Raw genomic sequence first — 26282 nt, forward strand, 5'->3', positions numbered from 1 at the left:
AACATTCACGAAATGTCACTGCATTAATTTTAGAAACACAACTGCCAATTTACACACAGCAAGCTCCCATGAGTAGATTGGTCAAAGGGGCAGTAGGAGGAGGTGGCCGCGAGCTGGCGTTTAGCCTCAGCGGTGTAAAGGTCGGTGCGCCAAACTACACTCCTGAAGAAGGGCTCATGCCTGAAACGTCGATTCTCCTGCTCCTTGGATGCTGCCTGACCTGCTGCGCTTTTCCAGCAACACATTTTCAGCTCTGATCTCCAGCATCTGCAGTCCTCCCTTTCTCCCCTGAGTAGATTGTCTGTTTTATTGGCAAAGGGATAAATATTAACCAGCACATTAAACGATGTCATGCCACTTTTCACATTCACCTGAGAGGGCGAACGGGGTACCAGGACATGGCAGAGACACTGTGCCCTGCTGAACACCACAGCCGCCTCCCCACAATATACTACATCACTAGCTTTACCCAACAGCACAGCCCCAGAAGGTCAGAGTGAGGCAGAATGCTCAGGGTTAAATCTCAATGAAGCATCATTGTTCTCACCCACTGGCTGGATAAGAAAGTGAAAACATTACCTCATTTGTCCTGTTTTCAAATAATAAACATGAGATTGGCACACTAAGTTCAAGTAATTAGTGGAAAGAGCTATTCAGAAAGCTCCCTGAAACGTGCTGTGGTGTACAGTTCTCAAGCAGCTCTTTTGAAATTTATATCATCACTGCTTATCAGTGTAATGACAAGGAAACAAAAGCTCAGAGTTTCCAAATGCTATAAATATGGTTGAGAAGTGAAGACTAAATGGACATTTCCTCTGAAATATCTGAGTAATAATGAAGCCTTTGTGTTTTAATAATTAATGTGCTGTCAGGTTCTGGTAAACACATCTCCAACAAACAGTCCCCTTTGTCTGACATAATAAAACTCCATCATTGATACCAGTCACCCTGTTAATTAACCTATCCTTTAAACAACTGGTGAAATGATCAGACGTGGCCTTAGAAAGTCTTCTTTCCAATGGGAAGAAGCAATAGGCGCAGAGCAAATACTGTTCATTGGGGGCCACTCTGGAACAAGAGGTCATAGCTTTAGGGTATCGGGTGGCAGATTGAAAACTAATTTTCATAAATGGTCCTGAATCTTTGGAATTTGCTCGCCCAGAATGAGGTGGTTGCCAGGATTGAAGAAGGGGATAGACAGATGTTTGATTAATGTTGGGTCAAGGGTTATGGAGAGCGAGCAGGATAATTGAGTTGAGGATTAAGGGTAATCCAAAGAGATTCTAGAAGTACATTAAGAGCAACTAGAGAGAGAACATGTCCCCTTCCAGATCAACGAGATGGTCTACACAATGAGCCTCAGGTGGTTGGAAGCATAACGAATATTTTCCTTCAGTTTTGACTGTGGAGAAAGGAACAGAGGCTTGAGGATTTGGGAAAATAAATGTCGATGTTTTGAAAACAGTTCACATTGTCAAAAGAGGAAGTGCTGTTGATCTTAGAAAACATAAAGGTGGGTAAATCTCCAGGACCTGATCAAGTGTATTCCAGGACATTGTGGGAAGTCAGGGAAAAAATTGTGGGGCCACTAGCAGAAACATTTGTATCATCTATAACCTTGGGTGAGGTGCAGGAAGATTGGGAGGTTGTGCCTTTGTGTAAGAAAGGCTGTAAGGAGAAGTCTGGGAACTACAGACTGGAGAGTGGTGGGTAGGCGTTGGAGGTGATTCTGAAAGATGCATTTGGAGACAGAAGGAATGATTAGGGACAGTCTGCAAACTGCGAGGGGAATCATTTCGCACATGCCTGATTGAGTTTTCTGAGACAGTAACCAAAAGGATTGATGAGGGCAGAGTGATAGACATTGTATACATGGATGTTAGTAAAGCTTTTGACGGGGTTCTGCACAGTAGACTAATTAGCAAAGTCACACAGGATTCAGGGTGAGTTTGCCAGTTGGGTACAAATTTGGCTTGATGGTAGGAGACAGAGGGTGGTGTTGGAGGTCTGTGACCAGCAGTGTTCTGCAGGTATCGGCAATGGGTCCAGTTTTGTTTATCATTTATACAAACGATTTGGATGAGGTTATAGGAGGCATGGTTTGTAAGTTGGCATATGACACGGAAATTAGTGGCATAGTCGACAGAGAAGAAGGCGATCGAAGATTACATTGATCAATTGGCTCAATGGGCTGATGAAGTTTAATTTGGATAAATGCGAGGCATTGCATTTTGGTAAAACAAACCAGGACAGGACTTATATAATTAATGGTAGAGTCCTGGGGAGTGTTGTAGAATAGAAAGACTTAAGGGTTCAGCTACATAATTCTTAAAGTTTGCATCACAGGTCGACAGGGTGGTTAATAAGGTGTTTAGCACGCTTGCTTTCATTGCTCAGACCTTTGAGTATGGGAGTTGGGACGTCATGTTGAGGTTGTACAGGACATTGGTAAGGCCTCTTCTGGAGTACTGTGTCTAGTTCTGGTCACCCTGCTGTAGAAAGCATATTATTCAACTGAAGAGAGTTCAGAAAAGATGTGTAAGGATATTGCTGGGAATGGAGGGTTTGTGTTATAAAAATAGGCTGGATAGGCTGGGCTTTTTTTCACTGGAGCTGAGGAGATTGAGGAGTGAGCTTAGAGAGGTTTATAAAATTATGAGGGGCATGGATAAGGTGGGGGAGTTTAAAACAAGGGAATATCTTTTTAAGGTGCGAAAGGTTTAGAAAGAACATGAAGGACAGCTTTTTTACTCAGAGATTGGTTGGTGTATGGAATAAACTCCCACAGGAAGTGGTGAATGCAGATGCAGTTGCAACATTTAAAAGACATTTGGATAAGTACTTGAACAGGAAAGGTTTGGAGGGATAAGGGCCAAACGCAGGCAAATTAGACTGGTTCTATTTGGGAACATGGTCAGAGTGGACTAGTTGGGCCGAAAGGTCTGTTTCTATGCCATATGACTCTCTGACCCAATGACTATGAGTCCTTGAGATCATGATGGTAGTAAATGGCTTGAGAGGTTGAATTGCTCAATCCTGCACCTCATTCTTATATAACAGCACATAGTAACCTCTGTGCCAGAAACATTGCTGAACTAATTGACAAGTATGAAACTACACGTCCCCACATGCTTCCACATAATCAGATGTAAAAAAACGCAGACAAACTACAAGCCTATGTCTGCGTCTGCAGCTGTGAGTTTTTAACTAGATTTAGTATTTTTTATTTGATCACAAATTGTGCTGTTTCCGATGGTTGGCTGCACTATTCACAGCTGCATGTAATTGGTTTCGTTTTGTCTCTGCTGGATTATAGGAGATCCTGTTGCCTTTCCTAAATCATTGCAACAGGTTTGTTACCTGTACTGGGACTGGGATTTAAATATCACCCAGTTCCAAGAATCAATTGCAGAATCATCATCTTGCTCAAGGTAAATATATCTTTTGCTCCCCCATTTAAAGAAAACCAGAACATCTTACTCAGTAATTTCTCAATCTGAGACAGTTGCTATCCAGCAGCAAGCCTGATTCATCAGAATCTCTAAAAGTGTGGTGCTTATACCCGAAATGTTGACTCTCCTGCTCCTCGGATGCTGCCTGCCCGGCTGTGCTTTTCCAGCGCCACACTCTCAACTCTGATCTCCAGCATCGGCAGTCCTCACTCTCTCATCAGGAACTTCTCTCAGTGTCTGCTACTTGAACAAATTACCTGTTGGCCCAACCTGTTACGAATGCACTATTGATTGCCATCAAGTCCTGGAGTGGGAGTCAAACCCAGAGCTTTGGATGTAGATTATTATCTTTCATTACCTTTAATTTTGTGGTTAAAGCAGGGAAGATGAGAATATAATAATGGAATGGCACCAGCACTTTCTTTGAGTTTTAAGAGACTCAGTAAAATACCAATGGATAACTAATAATGAACTCGTGCAAGGCAACAGCTTGGTGATGGTTGGAACACTTCACATAATTGAGGTCACTACTGAGGGAAGAGCATTAAAGATAAACAGATAAACAGATTAAACTAAAAGTAAACAGTGATGCGTACAGGCAGACAATTCCGAGAGAGGTAATTATCCTGATTAGTGTCAGCTAATCTACCTTTACTGCAAATGGAATTAGCAATGTTAACTTGGTCCTGCTCTCCCATTAGAGACAGACAACTGCTGGTGGGTCACCAGGCCTCAAGTGAAGAGTTAGGGTGAGAAAGCAGGATCTTTTATGAGGTCACTTCAGCCAGTCCAGCCACTGAACCAGCACTGTCAGCATCACACTATATTACAAACCAGCTGTCCAGCCAGCTGAGCTATCTGACCACCCACAGCTAAGACTTGCACATTTTCAATATGTTTTCCAATGACCTTCATCTCTTTTATTCAAGGCTGATTATAAATTACGATCAGTACCCTACCCTGACCTTCACTCGTTCCTTCCTATTAAAACATTTGACAACTAAATCTTCATTGAAGTCTAAATAATAACTACTCCTCTTCCCACAGCTTCGAGTAGTTCTGCAGACTTTGTTATGTCCCATTCCCTGACCTATATTATTATCAGATAATGTTCATACTTGATATAAAATGAACAATGTCCCATTGATAGAACTATATTGTGAAAACATGTATCACTTCTGGAACAGTGATTGGAGATTTGTAAAAGCCTGAAGTTAATATGAGTGAAAGGTGGCTTTGGGCATTCAAGAGACTAAATGGTTCAGTGGGTATGCTCCTGCCTCTAGAGCTCCCAATGTTGATTCCCCCATTCCAGGACGTGTTGGCTATGGAAGAACCCAGCAACTGGTACAGATAAGCCAGAGAGCGTTGGTGTCAGCATCCAGATGGTAAAGTTCAGAACAGGAGTGGTATCTGATTGTATAACCATTTCCCACATTTGAAAAGGAAATGACAATATGAAGAAATGATCCAGCAATGTTGTGACAAGGTATTCTTGTATTGTTGCAGGGTTAGGAATCAGGAACTGCAGGCCGGTGTTCTGGGCACATGGATTCAGATCCAACTCTAGCAGATGGTGAAGTATTCAATAAAATCGAGACTGAAAAGCTAGTCTAATGATAACCGATGTTGGTGATAAACCCATCTGGTTCAGTAATGCCCTGTAGGGTCAAGAGATCCCTTTGCCTATCCCTATTCCAATATCATCTGGCCAGGATGTGGACTCTACAGAAAACCAGAGGTGTCTGATGTAAGAGGCCGGTATTCATCACCAAGTCCCCCTTTATTTAAACATGAATAGCCTTTGACTATAATACTGCCTCATACAGAGTCAGACACCAGAGTGTCAGCTCTGACATTCACCCTTTTATGAGAGACAGTGAGGACGGCAGATGCTGGAGAGTCAGCGTCGAAAAGTGTGGCGCTGGAAAAGCACAGCAGGTCAGGCAGCATCTGAGGAGCAGGAGAGTCGACATTTCAGGCATAAGCCCTTCATCAGAAGCATCCTTGAATGTGGCCTGACCACATTCCTGATGGAGGGCTTATACCCGAAACATCGACTCTCCTGCTCCTCGGATGCTGCCTGACCGGCTGCGCTTTTCCAGCACCACACATTTTTATGTCAACCAGGGCTACCTAATTGGACCAGATTAACAGCCCCAATCAGGGAGCTCATATCCTATGATGTCAGGCTGGCTGACCTTGTTACAAGCTGAAAATGTGTTGCTGGAAAAGCGCAGCAGGTCAGGCAGCATCCAAGGAGCAGGAGAATCGACGTTTCGGGCATAAGCCCTTGTTACAATAATTGCAATGACAATCATTTGATTTTTCTGTGATTTGTATGAAGAGTGAACTTCCCTGCCGCCCATGTCTCAGAATCCAACGTTGTTCCGCTGTCGCTGAAGGTATTCGGTTAGCAGAGAAAAAAAACCTGAGAGGCACAATGTTCTGTGAATGGTGAGAGTTGGGAAGTGCTGTTGTCCAAGGGATATCCTTCTCAGGAGTCACTAGAAACTAGCTTGTGGGTGCAACAAGCAGTTAGAAAGGCAAACAATCTGTTGGCCTTGATCACAGAAGGGGGGAGATTTCAGCACAAGATGACTTACATTCAAGATTAGAGTGGTGATGGAACATTGACTTTTCCTGCCCCTCGGATGCTGCCTGACCTGCTGAGCTTTTCCAGCACCACTCTAATCTTGACTCCAATCTGCAGCACCCACTTCTGCCTACAAGATATCTTCGTGCGGCTGTATGGAGTTGGTGAGACCTCACCTGGAGTATTGTGTAAAGCTTTAGTCTCCTTGTTTGAGGATGGATGGACTTGTCAGAGAGGAAGTACAACAGAAGGTTTATCAAATTATTTCCTGGAATGGCTGGATGGTCTTATTAAAAGACATATTCTGTATTCTCGAGAACTTCCAAGAATGGAATCTCACTGGGATGTACAAAATTCTGAAAGGATGTGAAAGGGTGGGTATGGAGAGAATATTTGCGAGAGATATAACCTCAGGGTTAGCCATTTAAGAATGAGATGAGGAGGAATTCCTTCACTCAGAGGGTGGTGGATCTTTGAAAATCTCTACCCAAGTAGGCTGAGTAGGTTTGAGACCCCACAGACCAATAAGATTCCAAAGACTAAAGACGTTAAGACATCTCAAAATAGCATGGGAAGGCAGTGGTTGAACTGGAAGTTCAGCCATGCTATAGAATGGTCATCCAGACTCAATGGGCTGAATGACCTGCTCCCATTCCTGGGTTGTTGAAAAACTATCTGCATGGACACTTAGAAACATAGAACATTTATGGCATAGGAAGAGGCCACATTTTCCATTGTCTGCACATACCGATAGACAAGCCATCCGGCCTTCTCCCACATTCTAGCACTAAGGAAAACTAGAAGGACAAGGGCAGCAGGTCCATGGGAACACCAGCCTCTGCAGGTTCTCCTTCAAGCCCCTCACCATCCTGACTTGGAAACATACTGCCATTCTTTCACTGTCACTGGGGCAAAACCCTGGGATTTCATACACAGACAGACAGACAGACAGACACACACACACACACACACACACTCACACACACATAGACGCACACATGCAGACACACACACACGCACACAGACACCCCCCCACACACACACAGACACCCCCCCACACACACAAACAAACACACAGACACCCCCACATACCCACACAGACACATATACTAACACACACAGACACCCCCACACACACAGACACCCCCACACACAGACACACATGCACACAGACACATGCATCACAGAGAGTGCAGTGGTTGAAGGAAGCAGTTCCCCACCACCTTCACAAGGGCAACTAAGGATGGACACTGAATGCAATAAATGCTGACTTTGCCAGTGACATCCACATCCCCATGATGGACTTTTAAAAAACATTAAAGAGCATTTTTGTCATAGCAAAAGATCCCAAGTCATTTTACAGGGATGTTATCAAACAATATTTAACAGTTTGTTATGTCGCTTCACTGACGTTGCACGGACAGAGCAATGGATATGTTCTGATTGATTTAACTCAGTCTGTGATCTACATCTTTAAAAGAAATGTATAAAGCAATGAAGTCAATATTTCCCAGCGAGTGTACGTCTTGGCTTCAGGCTAAAATCAAGGCTGTGACCTTGTGACTTCTTTGGTTGGAGAAATGTGGCAGAGCATGTGCTTTTATTTCCTGGCCAGAAACCAGAAGTTTCAGAAAGTGACCTTCCCGAAGGATCAGAGAATACTTCAACATGTGAGACATCGATGATCTGGACAAAGGAACTGAGGGCATAGTTGCTGAGTTTGCAGATGACACCAAGATAGGTGGAGGGAAGTGCTGAGGAAATGAGAAGGCTGCAGAAGGACGTGGACAGGCTAAGGGTGTGAGCAAGCAAATGGCAGATGGAATCCAATATGGGAAAGTGTGAGCTCATGCACTTTGCTAGGCAGACTCAAAGTATAAATATTTTCTCAACGGAGAAAGGACTCCGGAATCCAAAGCACAATAGGGGTCCGAGTTCAGGATTCTCTTAAGGTTAACATGCAAGTTCAATTGACAGTTAGGAGGACAAACATAATGTCAGCATTCATTTCGAGGGCTGGAATACAACAGCAGGGATGTACTGGTGAAGCTGTATAAGGCTCTGATCAGACTGCATTTGGAATATTGTGAGCGGTTTTGGGCCTCGTATCTAAGGAAGATGTGCTGTCCTGGGAGGGGATGCAGAGGAGGTTTACAGGAATGATCCCAAGGTTGACGGGCTTGTCATATGAGGAGCAGCTGAGGATTCTGGGTCTGTATTTGATGGAATTCAGAAGGATAAGGGAGGATCGGATTGAAACTTACAGGATACTGAGAAGCCTAGAAAGAGTGAACATGGAAAAGATGTTTTGACTCATAGGACAGACTAGAACTTGAGAGTACAGCCTCAGAATGAAGGGAGGATCCCTTAGAACTGAGATGAGGAGGATTTATTTCAGCCAAAGGGTGGTTAATCGGTGGAAGTCATTGTCGCTGAGAGCTGTGGAGACTGTGAGACTCCAGACATAGATAGGTTCTTGCTTAGTAAAGGGATCAAAGATAACAGACAGGAGGATGGGTCTGAGAAACATCTCAAACTCGATGGGTTGAAAGGCCAAACTCTGCTCCTGTATCTCATGGTCTAATGGTCCATCACAATGCACTTTTCTCAGTGAGGAGTTACTTACTACAGGAATTGCTTATGCAATGTCACTACCAAAATCCTGAGGGTTCCCACTGACCAGAGACTGAACTGGACTGGCCATATAAATGCAGTGGCTACAAGAGCAGGGAATACTCCTGTGAATAGCTCACCTCATAACTCTACAAAGCCTGTCCACTATCTATAAGGTACAAGTCAAGAGTGTGATGGAATACTCCCCACTTGCCTGGATGGGTGCAGCTCCAACAACACTCCAGAAGCTTGACATTATTCAAGGCAAAACAGCCAACTACCATATCCACAAACATTCACTCCCTCCACCACCAATGCTCAGTTAAAGCAGTGTGTAATATCTATAAGGTGCATGGTAGAAATTCACCAAAGATCCTCAAACAGCACCTTTCAAACCCATGATCACTTCTATTGAGAAGGACAAGGGCAGCAGCAACATGGGAACACCACCCTCCTCCAAGCTCCACTCCAAGCCACTCACCATCCCGACTTGGAAACATATCGCCGTTCCTTCACTCTCGCTGGGTGAAAATCCTGGAATTCCTCACCTAATAGCATTGTGGGTCTACCCACAGCAGGCAGACTACAGCGGTTCAAGAAGGCAGCTCACCCCCACCTTCTCAAGGGGCAACTAGGAACAGGACCCCGGGCAGTGACTCCCGCATCCCATGAGCGAGTTAAAAAAAAGAGGCGTCCCAAAGTAGAGGCTGGGATATGAGGGAGCTCACGAGCTGAAATGTTGAGCTCATATTTTCTGGGGTAGCGCTGGCCACTGCGGAGCTCTGACCAAGTTACAACAATTGGGCCTGGCTCTGGCAGAGCCCCTCCCCCCACCTATACCCCTAACTCCCTCCACACTGTCCTCGCTGAGGGAGCGCCACCATTTTCACGCCTCACGTTGTGATCCCAGTTGAACAATATTTGGGGAGCCCTAGTTTGTTGTTTGGAAGTTTTAGGGAAAATTTAAATCTGAATTTCCCCATGTCTGAGAGCCTTCATTTTTAAACTTGACGAAGTAAATACATATTTTCTTCCACTATAACCATTGAAGGAAACTTTGAAAAATAAACTCTGCAACAAAAATGGTCAGAAAGTCCCCAAAGAATACATGTGCCGTCACCTTAACCAAAACAAAAAAGACTCAGCAGGTAGCAGATATTAAAAAGGAATATTTGTATTTACATTGCACCTTTTCTTGCTACATCATTTTCCAACCAATGGATTCCTTTTTAAGTGCTGTAATATATGCATCACTGTTGCCAATTTATACACTGCCAGCTTCTGCAAAAACCGCAGTGTGTTATTATCCAGACAACTTTTGCGACGATACTTGAAGGACAAACAGGCAGGAATCAAGAAAGTAGGCACTTCCCCACCCCTACTGTCCGAGCCGTCACATTCGCCTTCCCCTGTTCTTCAAAGTGGTGCTATGTTTAGCTTACAGTCATCCCAACTGAGTCTCGGTTTAGCATCTCCATGAGAGTATAGTGCTCCCTCACTGGAGAGGCCAGATTTAATTTTTACATCTCGCCTTGGATTGGTACTTATCATGTTGTCATTCCCCAGAGGTTTCTCCCCTTTCAAAGCAGCCAAACACGACTGACAAATGATACCAGGGTATCTGCAAAGATATCTTTTTTTTTCCGTCAAAGGTCAAACATTCTCTCTACAATGGCTACAAACTCTCAGCATTTCTCATTTTGATAATTGCCTTGAGTTATGTTTGTCTGGTTCAGCTAGTGTTTGGAATTCATGCCTACATTAATATTTCAGATCTTAATCCTACCTCATGATGCTCCAATAATTTTCTGGAATACATTTTGAATTGGATCATTTGGGTAAAACCATCGCTGAACCAGCTAGAGTAAAAAAAGAATTCCCTGTTCCCCTCTCACAATAATGATTAGATTCCCTACAGTGTGGAAACAGGCCTTTCGGCCCAACAAGTCCACACTGACCTTCAGAAGAGTTACCCACCCAGTCCCATTTCCCTCTGACTAATGCACCTAACACTACAGACAATTTAGCATGGCCAGTTCACCTGACCTGCACATCTTTGTGACTGTGGGAGGAAACCCACGCAGACATGGGGAGAATGTGCAAACTCCACACAGACAGTCGCCAGAGGGTGGAATCGAACTTAGTACCCTGGTGCTGTGAGGCAGCAGTGAGCCACTGTATTGGCCACAAATCTAAAACAAAATCATAACTGGCTACAGCCTGATCAGATTGGCCAGTAGGCATGGGAGTGGCAGATGGACTTTTTTTCCCTGGAGTGTTGGAGGCTGAGGGATGGCCTGGCAGAGGTTTATAATATCATGAGGGGCATGAATAGGGTGAATAACCAGGGTCTTTTTTTCCCAGGGTGGGGGAGTCCAAAACTAGAGACATAGGTTTAGGGTGAGAGGGATAAGATTTTTAAAGGGACCTAAGGGGCAACTTTTTCACACAGAGGGTGATGCGTGTATGGAATAATCTGCCAGAGGAAGTGCTGGAGGCTGGTACAATTACAGCATTTAAAAGGCATCTGGATGGGTATATGACGAGGATGGAGTTAGAGGGATATGGGCCAAACGCAGGTCAATGGGACTAGGTCAGATTGAGATGTCTGGTCAGTGCGAACAAATTGGACCGAATCATCTGTTTCCATGCTGACTCTAATGACATTAAAAATGCTGACAGTGGGGATCTAAAACAGAAACAAAAAGTACTAGAGAAAATCAGCAGATCTGGCAAGTTCTGTGGAGACAGAAACAGAGTTAATGTTTTGAATCCAGTGACCTTTCTTCAGAACTGAAAGCGGGGGATAGGGTGGGAGTTGGGTTGCTGATCGGGATAGGCGTGATTTGAATCGATGGAAGTGGTGCCCAGAGAGAGAGAGGGAGGGGAGAAAAGGAAAATGTTTTCAATCGAAATTTAATCAGCCATTTATTTCAGGGTATTGTTTCCAAGTTAACAATTACATTGAGGGAGTTCAGCTGCGTGAACACAATGCTGTTCAAACCGCAGGAAGCATTATTCAGTGAATGATAATCTGGCATCTGTAGAGAAAAGATCTCTTCTTCTGTCACATCCAAGGACAATCGAATTGGAAATTGGTTTACTTTTAAAAGTTGTTGACAAGAAAACATAATAGCCAGCAATGAATAATGAAGCATTTTTTGTTCCTTTGTCCCTTCCCACGATGTTGGCACCCCTGCCGAGGACAGCGTTTCTTACCCAATGGTAACCGTCCTTGAGTAGCTCCCAAGGACAATAGCACAGGGCAGCTCAGAGTCGGCCACGTAATTGGGGAAATCTAGCATCATGTATAGGGGAGTTGATAGTCTAGTGGTATTATTGCTGGACTGTTAATTCAGGTAAATAGCCTGGAGGCACAGATTCAAATCCTGGTATGGCAGGCAGCGGAACTTGAATTCAACAAAAATCTGGAATTAATGACAACTGCGCAACCATTGTTGGAAAAATCCATCTGGTTCACTAATGCCCTTCAGGGAAGGAAACTGCCCATCCTCACCTGGTCTGGCCTACATGTGACTCCAGACCCACAATAATGTGGTTAACTGTTCACCTCTTCAGGGATAAGTGCTGACCTAGCCAGTGATGCCCTTGTCCTGTGAATGTGTTTTTTTAAAAGAACATAGGTAAAATTGGCAGGTTTCCTTCCTTAGCAAACCTATCTATCTCAGTCTTAAATATGCACAAGACTCTGCTCCCACAGCTCTCTGCGGCAAGCAGTTCCAAAGACTCTAAAATTTTCAGAGAAAAATTCCTCCTCATCTCAGCCTTAAATTGGCACCTCTTTACTCTGAGGCCATGCCCTTTGGCCCTAGACTCTCCCATGAGGAGAAACATTACCTCAGCATTTACCCTGTCAAGCCCCTCAAGAATCCTACATGTTTCAGTGAGATCACCCCTCATTCTTCTCAACTCCAGAGAGTAGAATCACAACCTGTTTAGCCTTTGCTCATCAGACAATCCCTTCAAACCAGGGATCAGCTTAGTAAACCTTCTCATAACTGTCTCCAAGGAAATGACATCTTTCCTTAAATAAGGGGACCAAAACTGCTCCAGAAGTGGTCTCATCAGCACCTTGGTGAGTTGCAGAAGGACTTTCCTGCTGTTATACTACAACTTCCTTGAAATAAGGGCCAACATTCCATTAACCTTCTCCTTGCTCAAATGCAACAATATCTGAACAATATCCAGGCTTGGGCCGACAAATGGCAAGTAATATTCACACCACACAAATGCCAGACAAAGACCATCACCAATAACAGACATTCTAACCACTGCCCCTTGGTATTACCATCACTGAATCCCCCCACTGTCAACAAACCTGGAGTTACCGTTGACCAAAAACTCAACTGGATTCACCACATAAACACCAATGGCTACAAGAGCAGGTGAGAGACTATGGATACAGCGGCAAGTAACTTACCTCCTGACATCCTGAAGTCTATCCACCACCTACAAGGCACGAGTCAGGAGTGTGATGGAATATTCCCCACTTGCCTGGACGGGTGCAGCTCCAACAACACTCCAGAAGCTTGACGCTATTCAGGACAAGGCAACCCGCTTGACTGGCACCACATCTACAAACATTCAATTCCACCACCACCACGCTCAGTAGCAGCAGTGCATACTACCTACAGGATGCACTGCAGAAATTCACCAAAGATCCTTAGACAGCACCTTCCAAACCCATGACCACTCCCACCTAGAAGGGCAAGGGCAGCAGGTACTTGGGTACACCACCGCCTGCAAGTTCCCCTCCAAGCTACTCACCACCCTAACTTAGAAATATACCACTGTTCCTTCACAGTCGTTGGGTCAAAATCCTGGAATTCCCTCCCTAATGGCATTGTAGGTCAACCCACAACAAGTGGACTGCAGCAATTCAAGAAGGCAGCTCACCACCACCTTCTCAAGGGGCAACTAGGGGTGGGCTATCAATGCTGGCCAGGCAGCGACACCGAAGTCCCACAAATGAATAAAAAAAACTTCCTGATTTCCTGCTGCTGTACCTGTGAGCTATCTTTCTGTGTTTTGTACACAGTACCCTGTGAGATATTGTATTATAGGTCTCTAACCCACTCCCAAGAGTCTATATTTAATAACATTTCATTCCCATTTGATTCATTCATAACTCCTTACTTTCAATCATAAAACCGTGGTTTTGCAGTATATCTTACTATTACAATATTGACGAAAATGAAAACATCCCTTTCAAGCGATTATTGCCTCTTCGCACCTTTAAGGAGAAAGTGAGGACTGCAGATGCTGGAGATCAGAGCTGAAAATGTGTTGCTGGAAAAGCGCAGCATGTCAGGCAGCATCAAAGGAACAGGATTATCGACGTTTCAGGCATAAGCCCATTCCTGAAGAAGGGTTTTTGCCCGAAACATCAATTCTCCTGTTCCTTGGATGCTGCCTGACCTGCTGCGCTTTTCCAGCAACACGTTTTCAGCTCTTCACACCTTTAACCCTTATCAGGCCACCAAAAGCCACCTTGGAATAAGTGTCCATTTTATAAACAATACCATACCCCTCAACCTGAATAAATTACAGGTGTGACAATGCTGCTCCTTTAACAAGGTTATGTTGTCCTTGGCTTTGTTTTCAGAGAGGTCATAAAAGACATAGACTCCAAAAGGTCTGGGATTTAGGGCCAATTTGATTATAGCTAACAGATACCGCGTCAGGCAAAAGGCTTTTAAGTTTTAAAAAAAACCCACTTGTACAATGATAGGGGAATGGCCAGTTCTCCCAGCTCAGGTTTGGTTTGGTTTTAGCAGTCTAGCTGTCCACTGAAAGGCAGTCAGTCAGTGAAGCTGCTGATCCAAGAAACAGCTCCATGGAAGAAGGTGTTCCCTGCGGAATCTCTCTGCCATCTCTCTCTCTCGCTCCTGTAAGACCTTGTGTTTTGTGCCAAGAGGTGTTTACGGGGATTGTTGCAAGTATTTGGAACAGCATCATTAAGTTGGCATAATTTGTTGGGTTTTCAGATCGGTTAAGTTATTTGGTACCTTTTGTTTGTGTTTTATTCAGTAATCTTGTTAATAGTTTTGTTTTGTTGAAAACGAAGTAGTTGGGTCAGCTGCATCCCTCCTGGAATATCCGTATTGCATCAAAAACAACAAGCAAAGTTAGGGTCTGGGCTATTTTCTTGAAACGTTTTGAAGGGGTCTGGCCTGGTCCATAACAGATTGAGGGCTCTTTGCGGGATTTGTTCTCTAGTTCCAAATTGGGATTGGGATTGTTGGAGTCAAAGGCAGCGAGTGGTGGGTGTTAGTGTCTTTTGTCCCAGGTGTTGAATTCGATTGGTTTAAACGGTGCTCGGGATATCAATGCCTCTTCCAGTCACCACGAGTTTTCTGGGGATGGAAAGGATGACCTTGAGGGTTTTGTAAAAGGTGATTAAGGCCAAGCTGCTGAGATTAACAGACAGGCTGGGCTCGGAGCTGCCTCCTTCCGTGAGGAAAGGAGAGATAATTACAGCAACAGCTCAGCATTAAAATTCGCTGGAGACGCTGCCAGAATCTTTAGAGAGAGTTAAAATTCAACTGAAAATGAAGCAGATTGAGTTAAGGAAAGGAAAGGGCAACGGAAAAGAAACAGTTTGAATTATGAGAAAAAGCCAAGGACACTGTAACATTGTTAAAGGAGCAGCATCATTACACAGAACACCAACTTTAAACAGGGCCACTAGGCCCTTAACTGACAAAACAGCAAATAGTAAACAAATCTCTTGACCCAGCTGCAGTAATCAGTTTAACATCCTTTACTCTTCTATTAAGTACAAGCAAAATTTCTAACCTCTTTAGAGTATCTAGGCCGAGTATTACTACTAACTTAAAAGACAAAAGGATTAACGTCTCTTAATTATGGAAGCAGACTGGACAGAAACTCTTAGATTAGATTCCCTACAGTGTGGAAACAGGCCCTTTGGCCCAACCAGTCCACACCGACCCTCCGAAGAGTAACCTCAACCTATTTCCCTTTGACTAACAGACCTACCACTAAGGGGCAATTTAGCATGGCCAATTCACCTAACTTACACACCTTTGGACTGTGAGAGGAAACCCACACAGACACAGGGAGAACGTGCAAACTCCGCACAGACAGTCGCCCGAGGCTGGAATTAAACCTGGGACCCTAGTGCTGTGAGGCAGCAGTGCTAACCACTGAGCCACTGTGCCGCCTTAATCTTATCAGGAGTACCAGCCAGCACTTAGCAAATGTGTAGGCCATCTCCTGCTTCCTGAAACCTTTGGGTATTATAGATAAAACAATGTAACACCACAGTGATGGAATTTTAATGTATATAAGAATGGTAGATAAAGAGGCAACTGTAAGAACTGTACTTTGGGATTCCATTGCTGCATTGAACTGTGCTACTGCGGTAGCTGAATAAAGAGGCCACTTTCACCACTCACCAACTTCGGTCATTATTTGAACACGATCCCACAGCCCCCAAGTCTGCCATTTTTCTCCACTTAAATAATAGACTGGTCACTGGCTTACAATTCTGAATTATGAGCACAATCTCATTGCTACTGTCTCCCCAAAGACAGTCCCAAGCCAATTCCTTATTGTCCTGGAGATGTAACATAAATACAGGGGAACCTCAATTATCCGGACGAGGTAGGTGGGCACTAGTTCGTTCGGATAATCGATTATTCGGTTAATTGAATAAATGCTTTTCCTCTGGGGCCCGGAGTTTTTAAAGTCTGTTGCCCATTCAGAAGACCAGCAGCAGCACACGGCGCGTGAGACCCTGCCTCGCCCCGGACCCCGACCCCGTCCAACACTCACCAGAGCGCCCCCCACCCCCCCCACCCGAGTCCGTCCCCACCCCCCTCTCTGGGGCAGCAGAACTGGACACCACCAAGACAGCTGCTGCCATTGCGGGATAAGTCTTCAAATAGCGCGCACGCGTACACACACACACACCTTTCTACTGCAACTTTTTAACAGGTTCTACCTTTGCCCTGTACAGGAAATGTTAACGAGATTGTCTGGGGAAGGGGCAGGAGGTTAGAGTACACGCCTCTAGAACTCCAGGGAAAGTGTGGGGAGAGAGAGAGAGGGCGGGAGGTCAGTCATTTGGAGACGGTGCCTGTCTAATCACTCTGAACAAAAGACGCGATCACTGTTGGAAACACGTCTTTGATATAATGTTTCTATCGGGACCTCGAGATCTCTTTCTGATAATCCGTTTTTCGGATAATTGGTATTTGGATAATCGAGGTTCCTCTGTACAAGCGCTCATGGTCACCACTAGGTCACGCATTTGGAAGAATTCATATTTGATTCCTGACGGAAGCTGAAATTGGGGAATTGTGTGCCAGACAGAGATAGAGGGGGCCCAATACTTCCTCAAGATGCTTTTGTGTGGTTGCTGCGTCTGACGCATCTGTCAAACTTCCAGCTCAATCTTACAGTCCCTTCGCATTTCCATTGTGGACTCTCCCTCTGCTTTTTAAGCTAATTTCCCAATATTGGAGAAATGTTGTTTCTTTCCTGTCGGGTACAGAGCCGAAACAAAACTGAAAATAACAAATGTGTGTGGGTTCCCTGAAAGTCCACACTTGTAGGGATTCCGTGACCTATGATCACACCACTCACCAGTGATATTTGCAACATGGAATTTCACATGACACTATTTCTACAGCAGAGAAAGGGTGAGGCTCAAAAAAATTGCAGAACACTGATATTTGAAAATAGAAACGCTGGGTTCTCAAATTTATTGAAACGTCATCAACTTGGAATGCTATATTTTTAATCATTTCACAGTTTCTGCCTGAACTTTTCCAGTAATTTTAAATGTAACTCAGTGCTCACAGAGCTGAGGGATTTCATTAGAGGTCCCTGACGATTGCCGATTGCTTCAGAGGTTTGAACTGTGAAATTCAGTGGATTATTTCCCCTTTCCTCCTCCCAATAGCAAATCACACTCAAAACTCAAAACACGCCACATGGAAATGTACAACAGCAAAGGCATGGGGCACAGGAGTAGGCCATTCAGCCCCTCTTCACTTTTCTGCCCTTCATAACAGCATGGCTGATCTGACTGTGGGCCTGAACTTCATTCTCCTGCATGTCCCCATAGTTCTGAACCCCCCTTGTCGATCAAAGACCTGACAAACCCATCTCCTCTTGTGGATTGTCTACAGTTTGTCATTTTACCAACCATGGCAACTGGTCAAGACATTAGCATCACTGGATCAGGCTGATCCCACTGTACCGTTTTTATCAAGCTGGGAGCTTCTTCCAAATCTATGTGGTAAATAACTTCTTTCCCTCCAACATAAACAGTGCTTCCCTCACGGAGCGTGGTTGTATATTCCTCAGTCGAGCGAAATGCGGAGCGATCGTGAATTTCAGCTGTAAAGATAGAAAAGGGCACGGATTGACTGATTATTGATCATTATTATTGATTATTGATTATTATTGCAAAAGGCAGGGAAAAGAACAAATTGTCATTGGAATGAAATGGTAACCATGGCGATGGGATCTCGAGGAGTGACTAGAACGGCCCAATTTCCCATAACGAGGATGATGCCGTGTAAACACGACATGTAAACCCAGGTTAACACAAGTATTCTCTCTCTGAACGTGCCCATTATAGTTTCTCCACTGGGATAATGAGTGATGGGGGAGCGGTTATCTCAACCTTGGACCGGCTCTCAAATGCAGACCGGCTCAGTATCCCACAAAAAGCCCTGATTATGGTACCCCCTGAAAGCAAGGGGATAGGCAGCATTAGTTCATTGAGAGAATTGCACACAGTTACATTATTTATCACAGTTCTCAGTGTGAAGTGTGTGTTGCTGGAAAAGCACAGTAGGTCAGGCAGCTTCTGAGGAGCAGGAGAATCGACGTTTCAGGCAGGGGCTTATGCCCGAAATGTCGATTCTCTGCTCTGCAGATGCTGCCTGACCTACTGTGCTTTTCCAGTACCATGCTTTCGACTCTGATCTCCAGCATCTGCAGCCCTCTCAGTGTGAGCTTTATACACCCCTTCAGAAAGAACAGGTGTGATCAATATTCATGTTCACTTCACCACGGAGAGTGACTGCTGAGTCTATCCAAAGCCAATGCAAAGTCATGTAATTCAATGAAGGAGGTCTCTCAGTGCAGTGGATGGTATCCCCTTCCTCTGAGCCAGGAGATTCAGGTTCAAATCTCACTCCAGGCAATCACTGGTCCAGGAAGTTGTGTTGGAATGTTACAAAACAGGGAGATCATCAAGTTGTAACCCTATTACATGCTAGAAAGTGAGAGAATCGGCCACAGGATGGGAAGAAATTGGAGTCTCTAATAGCTGTCTCTCCAAGCTGTAATATACACGACTCAAAAGTGTCTGTCACCATTAGCTGGAGCACTAGGATGAATGAGGTTGGTGCCAACACACTGAGTTTAAATCCTATTCTGGCTGTATTTGGGACGTGTCCCATTGTAATCTGAAGCCATCCTCAAATGGCTAGCTGGAGAAGGGATTACAATTGCGTTGGTATTGCTGAACATTAGAGGCCTTTGTGCTGGTAGAAACAACATTGACTCACTGTCCAATTGTTTCTGGGGTGCTGCACCTTGGAAGGGAAACTCCTCCACACTGGATGAAAATACTCTTTCAGTCCTCAGTCGCTGTTTCCCAAATTTATCAGGGGTTTCACTCCACCGACCCTTAGGTTCTTTCAATTTTGTGTCCTCTGCTTCCTCAGGGACAACTCTCCCTCATTTACTCTTTAAAAATGTGTCGCAATTTCGAATGCCTGATTTACATTTCCCCATTGTCTTCCCTGCTTTAAACCTCAGGTTTTCTGAGATCCTCTGGAGAAGAGTCACCGGACTCGAAACGTTAACTCTGATTTCTCTTCACAGACACTGCCAGAACTGCTAAGCTTTTCCAGCCATTTCTGTTTTTGTTTCCGTTTCTCTGACCGCCCCATATCATTGACATCCTGCACAATGTTCTGGTTAATGTAATGGGTTGCAGTGGTTCAAGAAGGCAGATCATCGCCACCTTCTCACTGCAATTAAAAGTGGGCATTAAACTTTGGTATTTGTACTGAAGTCCATATCCCAAGAATAGATTGTTAAAAAGTACAAAGTTTCAGTGAATTTCACGCTAATTAGACACAAATCTTTGGGCCTTTCTTGCTGCAGTGTTAAGTAAGTGAAAGTGGGTACTGCAGGTGCTGGAGATTCCTGATGAAGGACTTTTGCCCGAAACATCAATTTTCCTACTCCTTGGATGCTGCCTGACCTGCTGTGCTTTTCCAACACTCCTCGAATCTTGATTGCTGCAGTGTTAAACCAATTCATCTCCCTTGATTGCACTGCACCCTTTGGCAGTAATGGACTGGGAACTGCAGATGCTCCTGGCACTGAGAGTGGGTTGATGGGTTGAAAGACCTGTAAACTGCTTAATAAAAATAAAAACAAATACCCAAAACATCCACCAAATCAGGAAACTGTTTCACCAACTCTTTGATTATCAACCCTTCTAACTCACTCCACAGTTTCTCCATGACCCACTCTCTCCTGTTTCTGTTATGATTGCCGATGTTTAGAATTCACTGAGTTTTATGGTAAAGCTGTTTTCAACTATGATTTACAGATCAGTCCACCCATAAGCTTCAAACCTCAATAACACCATCATCTGTTTTTCTTCTATCCTGTTTTCCTCTCTCAACATCTTGCCTTTTGCATTTTGTTCCACTGATGTATTTCTGGAACATTACATTGTCATTCTGTTCCAGTGGTTTGAGATGTGGCCTGCATCACAGTTGACCAACCAAGCCTTGGCACTATTCATTTTTACATATTTTAGAAGACAGAAAAATAAATTCTTCCTCTTAATGTTTATTCTTGGGACAAGGGCATTGCTGGCTGAGCCAAGCTTTATTGACAGTCCCTAGAGTCGTACAGCCACCGAGCCCAGACAAAGGCCCTTCAGACTAACCAGTCCGTCCTGACCACAATCCCAAACTAAACTAGTCCCACCTGTCTGCTTTTGGCCCATATCCACTCAAACATTTCCTGTTCATGAATTTATGCAATGTCTTGTAACTGTACCCGCATCTCTGGAAGTTCATTCCACACCCAAAACCACTCCCTATGTACAGACGTTGCCCCTTCTGTCTTTTTGAAATCTTTCTCCTCCCATCTTGAAAATATGCTCTTTGGTCTTGAAATCTCCAACCCTAGGAAAAGGGCACCTGCCATTTATCTTACCTATACCCCTCATGATTTTATAAATGTCTATAAGGTCACCCCTCCACCTCATATGCTCCAGTGAAAACGGTTCCAGCCTACAGTGAGGTGGTGGTGGTGGTGCACTGCCAATTTGAACCACTGCAGTCCATGTGCTAGACCACTATGCTGTTAAGGAGGGAATTCCAGGATCACGGCCAGCAACACTGAAGGAATGGCGATCATTTCCAAGTCAGGATGCTGGGTGGTTTGTAGGGAACTTTGCAGGTGTATCTGCTGCCCTTGACCTTTTAGATGGAAGTGGTCATGGGTTTGGAAGCTGCTGTGTTAGGCGCTTCGGTGAACTTCTGCACTTGGTGCACATTGCTACGTTGTGCATCCATGATAGAGGGAACGGAGGTTTGTGGATGTGGTGCCAATCAAGCTGGCTGCTTTGTCCTGGATGACGTTGAGTTTCATGAGTGTTGTTGGAGCTGCACCCATCTAGGCAAGTGCGGAGTATTCCATCACACTCCTGACTTGTGCCTTGTAGATGGTGGACAGGCTTTGGGGAGTCAAGAGGTGAGTTACTTACCACAGTATTCCTAGCCTCTGATCTGTTCTTGTAGTCACTGTAGCTATAATGGCCAGTCCAATTCAGTTTTGGGTCAATGGTAACCCCAAGATGGTTAATAGTGAGGGACTCAGTGATGGTCATTGCCTGGTATTTGTATGGTGTGAACGTTATTTGCCACTTGTCAGCCCAAGTCTGGATATAGTTCAGATCTTGTTGCATTTGATCATAGACAGTTTCGGTATCTGAGAAGTGGTGAATGATGCTGAACACTCATCATCAGGGAATCATCAGGGAACTCCCCCACTTCTGACCTTATGATGGAGTGAAGGGCATTGATGAAGCAGCTGAAGATGGTTGAGTATAGGACCCTACCCTGAGGAACTCCTGCAGAGATGACTGGAACTTAGATGACTGACCTTCAACAACCACAACCACCTTCCTATGTGTCTAGTGTGACTCCAATTAGGGGAGAGATATCCCACTAATGCATGCTATTTCCTATCTTGCTCAGGCTCCTTGCTGCCACACTTAGTTGAATGTAGTCTTGTTCTCAGGACAATCACTCCCACTTCTCCTCTCTCTGAGGTTGGAATGAGGTCAATAGTTGAGTGGCCCTGACAGAACCCAAACTGGCCGTCACTGAGCTGGGCAAATGCTGTTTGATAAAAACTAATAATAATTCCTTCCAATATTTTACGATAATAGACTGTAGATTGATGAAGCCTTAATTGACCGAATTGGATTTGTCCTGTTCGTGTACAGGACATACCTGGACAATTAGATTCCCTCCAGTGTGGAAACAGGCCCTTCGGCCCAACTAGTCCACACCCACCCTCTGAAGAGTAACCCACCCAGAGCTATTTCTCTGTAACTAGTGCACCTAACACTATGGGCAATTTAGAATGGCCAATTCACCTGACTGGGACATCTTTGGACTGTGAGAGGAAACCACAGCACCTGGTGGAAACCCATGCGGACACGGGGAGAACGTGCAAACTCCACACAGACAGTTGCCCAAGGCTGGAATTGAACCTGGGTCCCTGGTGCTGTGAGGCAGTCGTGCCAACCACTGAGCCACCGTGCCACCCCAACCACCATGCTGCCCCAATTTTCCACATTGTCAGGTAGATGCCAGCGTTGCAACTGTACTGCAAGAGCTTGGCTAGGGGAGAGGTATGTTCTGGAGCACATGTTTTCAGTACTATTGCTGAAACCTAACAGGGGCCACAGTCTTCACAGTATCCAGTACCGTTAGCCGTTTCTTGAATTCACGTGGAGTGAACCGAATTGGCTTAAGATTGAAAACTGTGTTCCAATGTGTAATATAATATATTAATGTTCATTCTCTGTGCGAACTGCAGCCCAGTTGATCTTCACTTCATTCCATCCGCTCGTTCTCACAGCCCTTTCCTTCTCATGTTTATGTAGCTTCTCTTTCAAGGCATCATTATCTTTTACCTCAAGTGTTCCTGCTGAGGAGTCATTTTGTTGCGCGGCGGATAATATCACGATCAGAAGTTTTGGGTTTGAGTCCCACTCTGGGACTTGATAGCCAAGGAAGGTACGCTTGTCCCCTGGCCAAGACCAACAGCGTGTAAAGAATTTCTGGTGTGCCTAAAGCAGGCAGTGACAGTGGGATTGGTCACCGAGTTGCATGCATTATGTGGAGCGCCAGTCCTCAAATTATACGCTACAGCAGCTTATTCCGGGAAGAAAATAAAAGCTTATGGAAGCATAAATAGCACTTGCTTTGACTGCCAGCTACATCAATAAGATAGAGAAGATTGCAGTCATGCTACATTCTAACAGTTCTCCCGGCAACTTCCTCTTGAATTTCCTACTGAATTTACTGGAACACTCAATTTGATTTCCCCACCAATTAAAATATTTTGTCAACATCTACCATCTCAAACCTGTCCCTAATTTTAAAAGCTTTATCATCTCTCAGCTGTCCCTCTTCTGAGAAAAGAGAACGAAGCTGTTCAGAATTTCCTGAAATTGGAAACCTTACAGAGTCAGCCTCCAGGATTCTCAGTTTCAGTACTATCCATCACCTCATACCAGCTGGTACAAAACCTCAACAACGGGCAGTATTGTGACTCAGTGGTTAGTAGTGCTGCCTCACAGCACCAGGAACTCAGGTTTGATTCCACCCTCGGGTGACTGCCTGTATGGAGATTGCATATTCTCCCTGTTTCTGCGTGGGTTTGCTCCGGGTGCTCTGGTTTCCTCCCACACTCCAAAGATGTGCAGGTTAGGTGGATTGGGCGTGCTAAATTGTTTGTAGTGCTCAGGGATAGGTGGGTTAGCCATGGAGAATGCAGGATTACAGGGATAGGGTAGGGGGTGCGTCTGGGTGGGATGCTTTTCAGAGGGTCAGTGTGGACTTGGCACACTGTAGGGATTCTAGGATAACACCTCCATGCCGATTGCTGCAATTTCATTTCATCTCCCAGCTAGCTGCTTGTCAGGTTGACTAATCTTGATTCACCTTGACAAACCTCTGCTGGCGCCCTGTGAACGATGAATGAATCAATGCATCCTCATGCAATGTCATCACTACTAATCATCCAACAGGTATAGTGACAGATGCCTGAACAATGCCATGAGATGACAGACTAACCCACCACTCACTCGTTATCGCCCAGTGAGATTGTGCAATCCCCTCATTGCAATTTGATCATCCTGTCCCCCTGTAAGGTATGCTCTCAGTCTTTATCCTGTCAAACTCCCCAAGACCTGACCTGTCAGCCCCTGTTTCTCCAATAAAAATGCAAAACACTGCGAGTGCTGAAAATCAGCAACATGCAGAGAAATTGATGTCAAAGTTCAGCATGTCTGACAGCATCCCTAAACAAGTTAAGGTTCCGGGTTTCAGAGAAGAATTTTTATGTGGGGCAATTTCTATCTTTCGCTCTTTCTCCAACGACTGTGTAATCTTTCCTGACTGTGTAACTTGATAACAAGACTCTGTTGTCATTAAAATGAATAAGTGTGAACGCCAGTTCTCTAGAAACTGGTGAGAAACGTCGAGGCTGATTATATTTCTGTGGATGGCACTTTAAAAAGTTAAACAGCACACAATGCCAAGTCACAGTCCAACAGGTTTATTTGGAAACATTAGCTTTCAAGGTGGCTCACGGTCACAGGGCACCTCACACCTTAAATGCATAATCTGGGCTGACATGAAATCATTCCCAACAAAGGGTTTTTGCCCGAAACATCGATTCTCCTGCTCCTCGGATGCTGCCTGACCTGCTGTGCTTTTCCAGCACCACACTCTCGACTCTAAGCTCCAGCATCTGCAGTTCTCACTTTCGCCGACCGATTGTTAAAGTTCCCTTGAGGATGTAACTTTTAAAAAGTTCTGTGATTTACATATGAAAGAACTGAAACCAATATGCTCATTCTAAAAGATGAGAAACTTAACAAACAATCCAGATCTTTTTCAACGTATAATTTCAATAACATCACACTGTAAACTTTTGCTATAAATTCTGTGTCTTACGATCTTATTCTCCACAACCACCTGATGAAGGAGCGACACTCCGAAAGCTAGTGCTTCCAATTAAACCTATTAGACTATAACCTGGTGTTGTGTGATTTATAACTGAGGAAAGAGACATCTGCAATGACAGTGCCAGCATCACCTGGTACCAAAACCTTCACAATGACAGATATGGATCACCAGGAGGAGAGAATTCACAAAAGAGAATGACAGGGAGAAATAGATGGTGTAAATAGATACAGATGCTAGAGATAATGATTAATAAGAGCCAAAGATCAAATGATGCTGATTGAACCATAAGCATCAGCATGGAGACAGAAAAATAGATGGAGATAGATAAATAAAGGGATAGCAGAAAATTAAGAGTTAGTCTTGTTGGTGCAGTGCTTTCTCTGCCAATCCTGCAGAGTTTCTCCAGCAATTTCTGTTTTTGTTTCTGATTTCCAGCATCCACATTTCTTTGTTTTTAGAAATAAAAACAAACAGCTTTTCTGTCCGTCCCGGGTGCACTGAGGGCGATAATGGGAGCAAATGGCTGGAGATATAGATTGACAGAGAGATGCAGAGCTCAGTGAAGGGTTGGATTAATGCAAGTCCCAAACCCCAGGCTGCCCCAGAACTGGGGACAAAATAGCCGGGCGACACTGGAGAGTATTCAGCGATATAATTTAAATCCCCTCCCTCACTTGAGTGCTCACAGTTTACACACACCCACCACAAACGCACAGACACACACACACACACTGCCGTCCCCATGGAAATGGGGTCAGGAGCCCCCACTTACCCGTCAGATTCAGCTTGAGTCGGGGTAAGGTACTGGATGAGGCGCTGCTGAGGAGGAGCGAGAGGAAGAGACCGAGCAGAGACATGTCTGGCTCTGGATTCTGTGTTAAGTCCCTGACAGACTGAGCACTCTTCAGCTCCCCCCTTCCCTTTCAGACTGAGCTGCACCCCCTGCAGTGGGAGGGACTATAGTGGGTGTGCAGCAGTTACGCTGTAATCATGTAGAGATCCGATTACAGAGTACGACAGACACAGTCACTGGTTAAATATCTAACATTACCAAACAGAAATACATCATCAATGCGGTGCTTCTCATATTGGCGTGTAAAATGATCACTTTAAAAATTCATCCTTGGGAAGTGAATGCGGCTGGCTGAACCAGTTCTTGTTTCTGTCCCTTAGTTATTCTGGAGAAGGTGTAGGTGGGCTATATTCTGGAACCGATGAGTACACAGTACAGTACTTTCTATAGAGACACACTGCGCTGTTAGGGAGAGTATTCCAGGACTTAGACACGAAAGGAACAGCGATTTACTTCCAAAATAGGAT

At 44.6% G+C, this 26282-nt stretch overlaps 1 protein-coding gene across 1 annotated transcript in view; it reads right to left on the minus strand.

The window, feature by feature from the left end:
- Nucleotides 1-25971, minus strand: part of LOC140458487 (semaphorin-7A-like) — a 44115-nt gene extending 18144 nt beyond the window's left edge. The window contains exons 1-2 of the mRNA XM_072553152.1: nucleotides 25735-25971; nucleotides 17912-18051 (exon numbers count right to left, since the gene is read on the minus strand). Coding sequence (XP_072409253.1) covers nucleotides 17912-18051; nucleotides 25735-25819 — 225 coding nt within the window. The 5' untranslated portion in view covers nucleotides 25820-25971. The remainder of the gene's footprint in view (nucleotides 1-17911; nucleotides 18052-25734) is intronic.
- Nucleotides 25972-26282: the final 311 nt, after the last annotated feature.

The sequence above is a fragment of the Chiloscyllium punctatum genome, chromosome 33, assembly GCF_047496795.1.
Source record: "Chiloscyllium punctatum isolate Juve2018m chromosome 33, sChiPun1.3, whole genome shotgun sequence".
In the NCBI taxonomy this organism is placed as follows: Eukaryota; Metazoa; Chordata; class Chondrichthyes; order Orectolobiformes; family Hemiscylliidae; genus Chiloscyllium; species Chiloscyllium punctatum.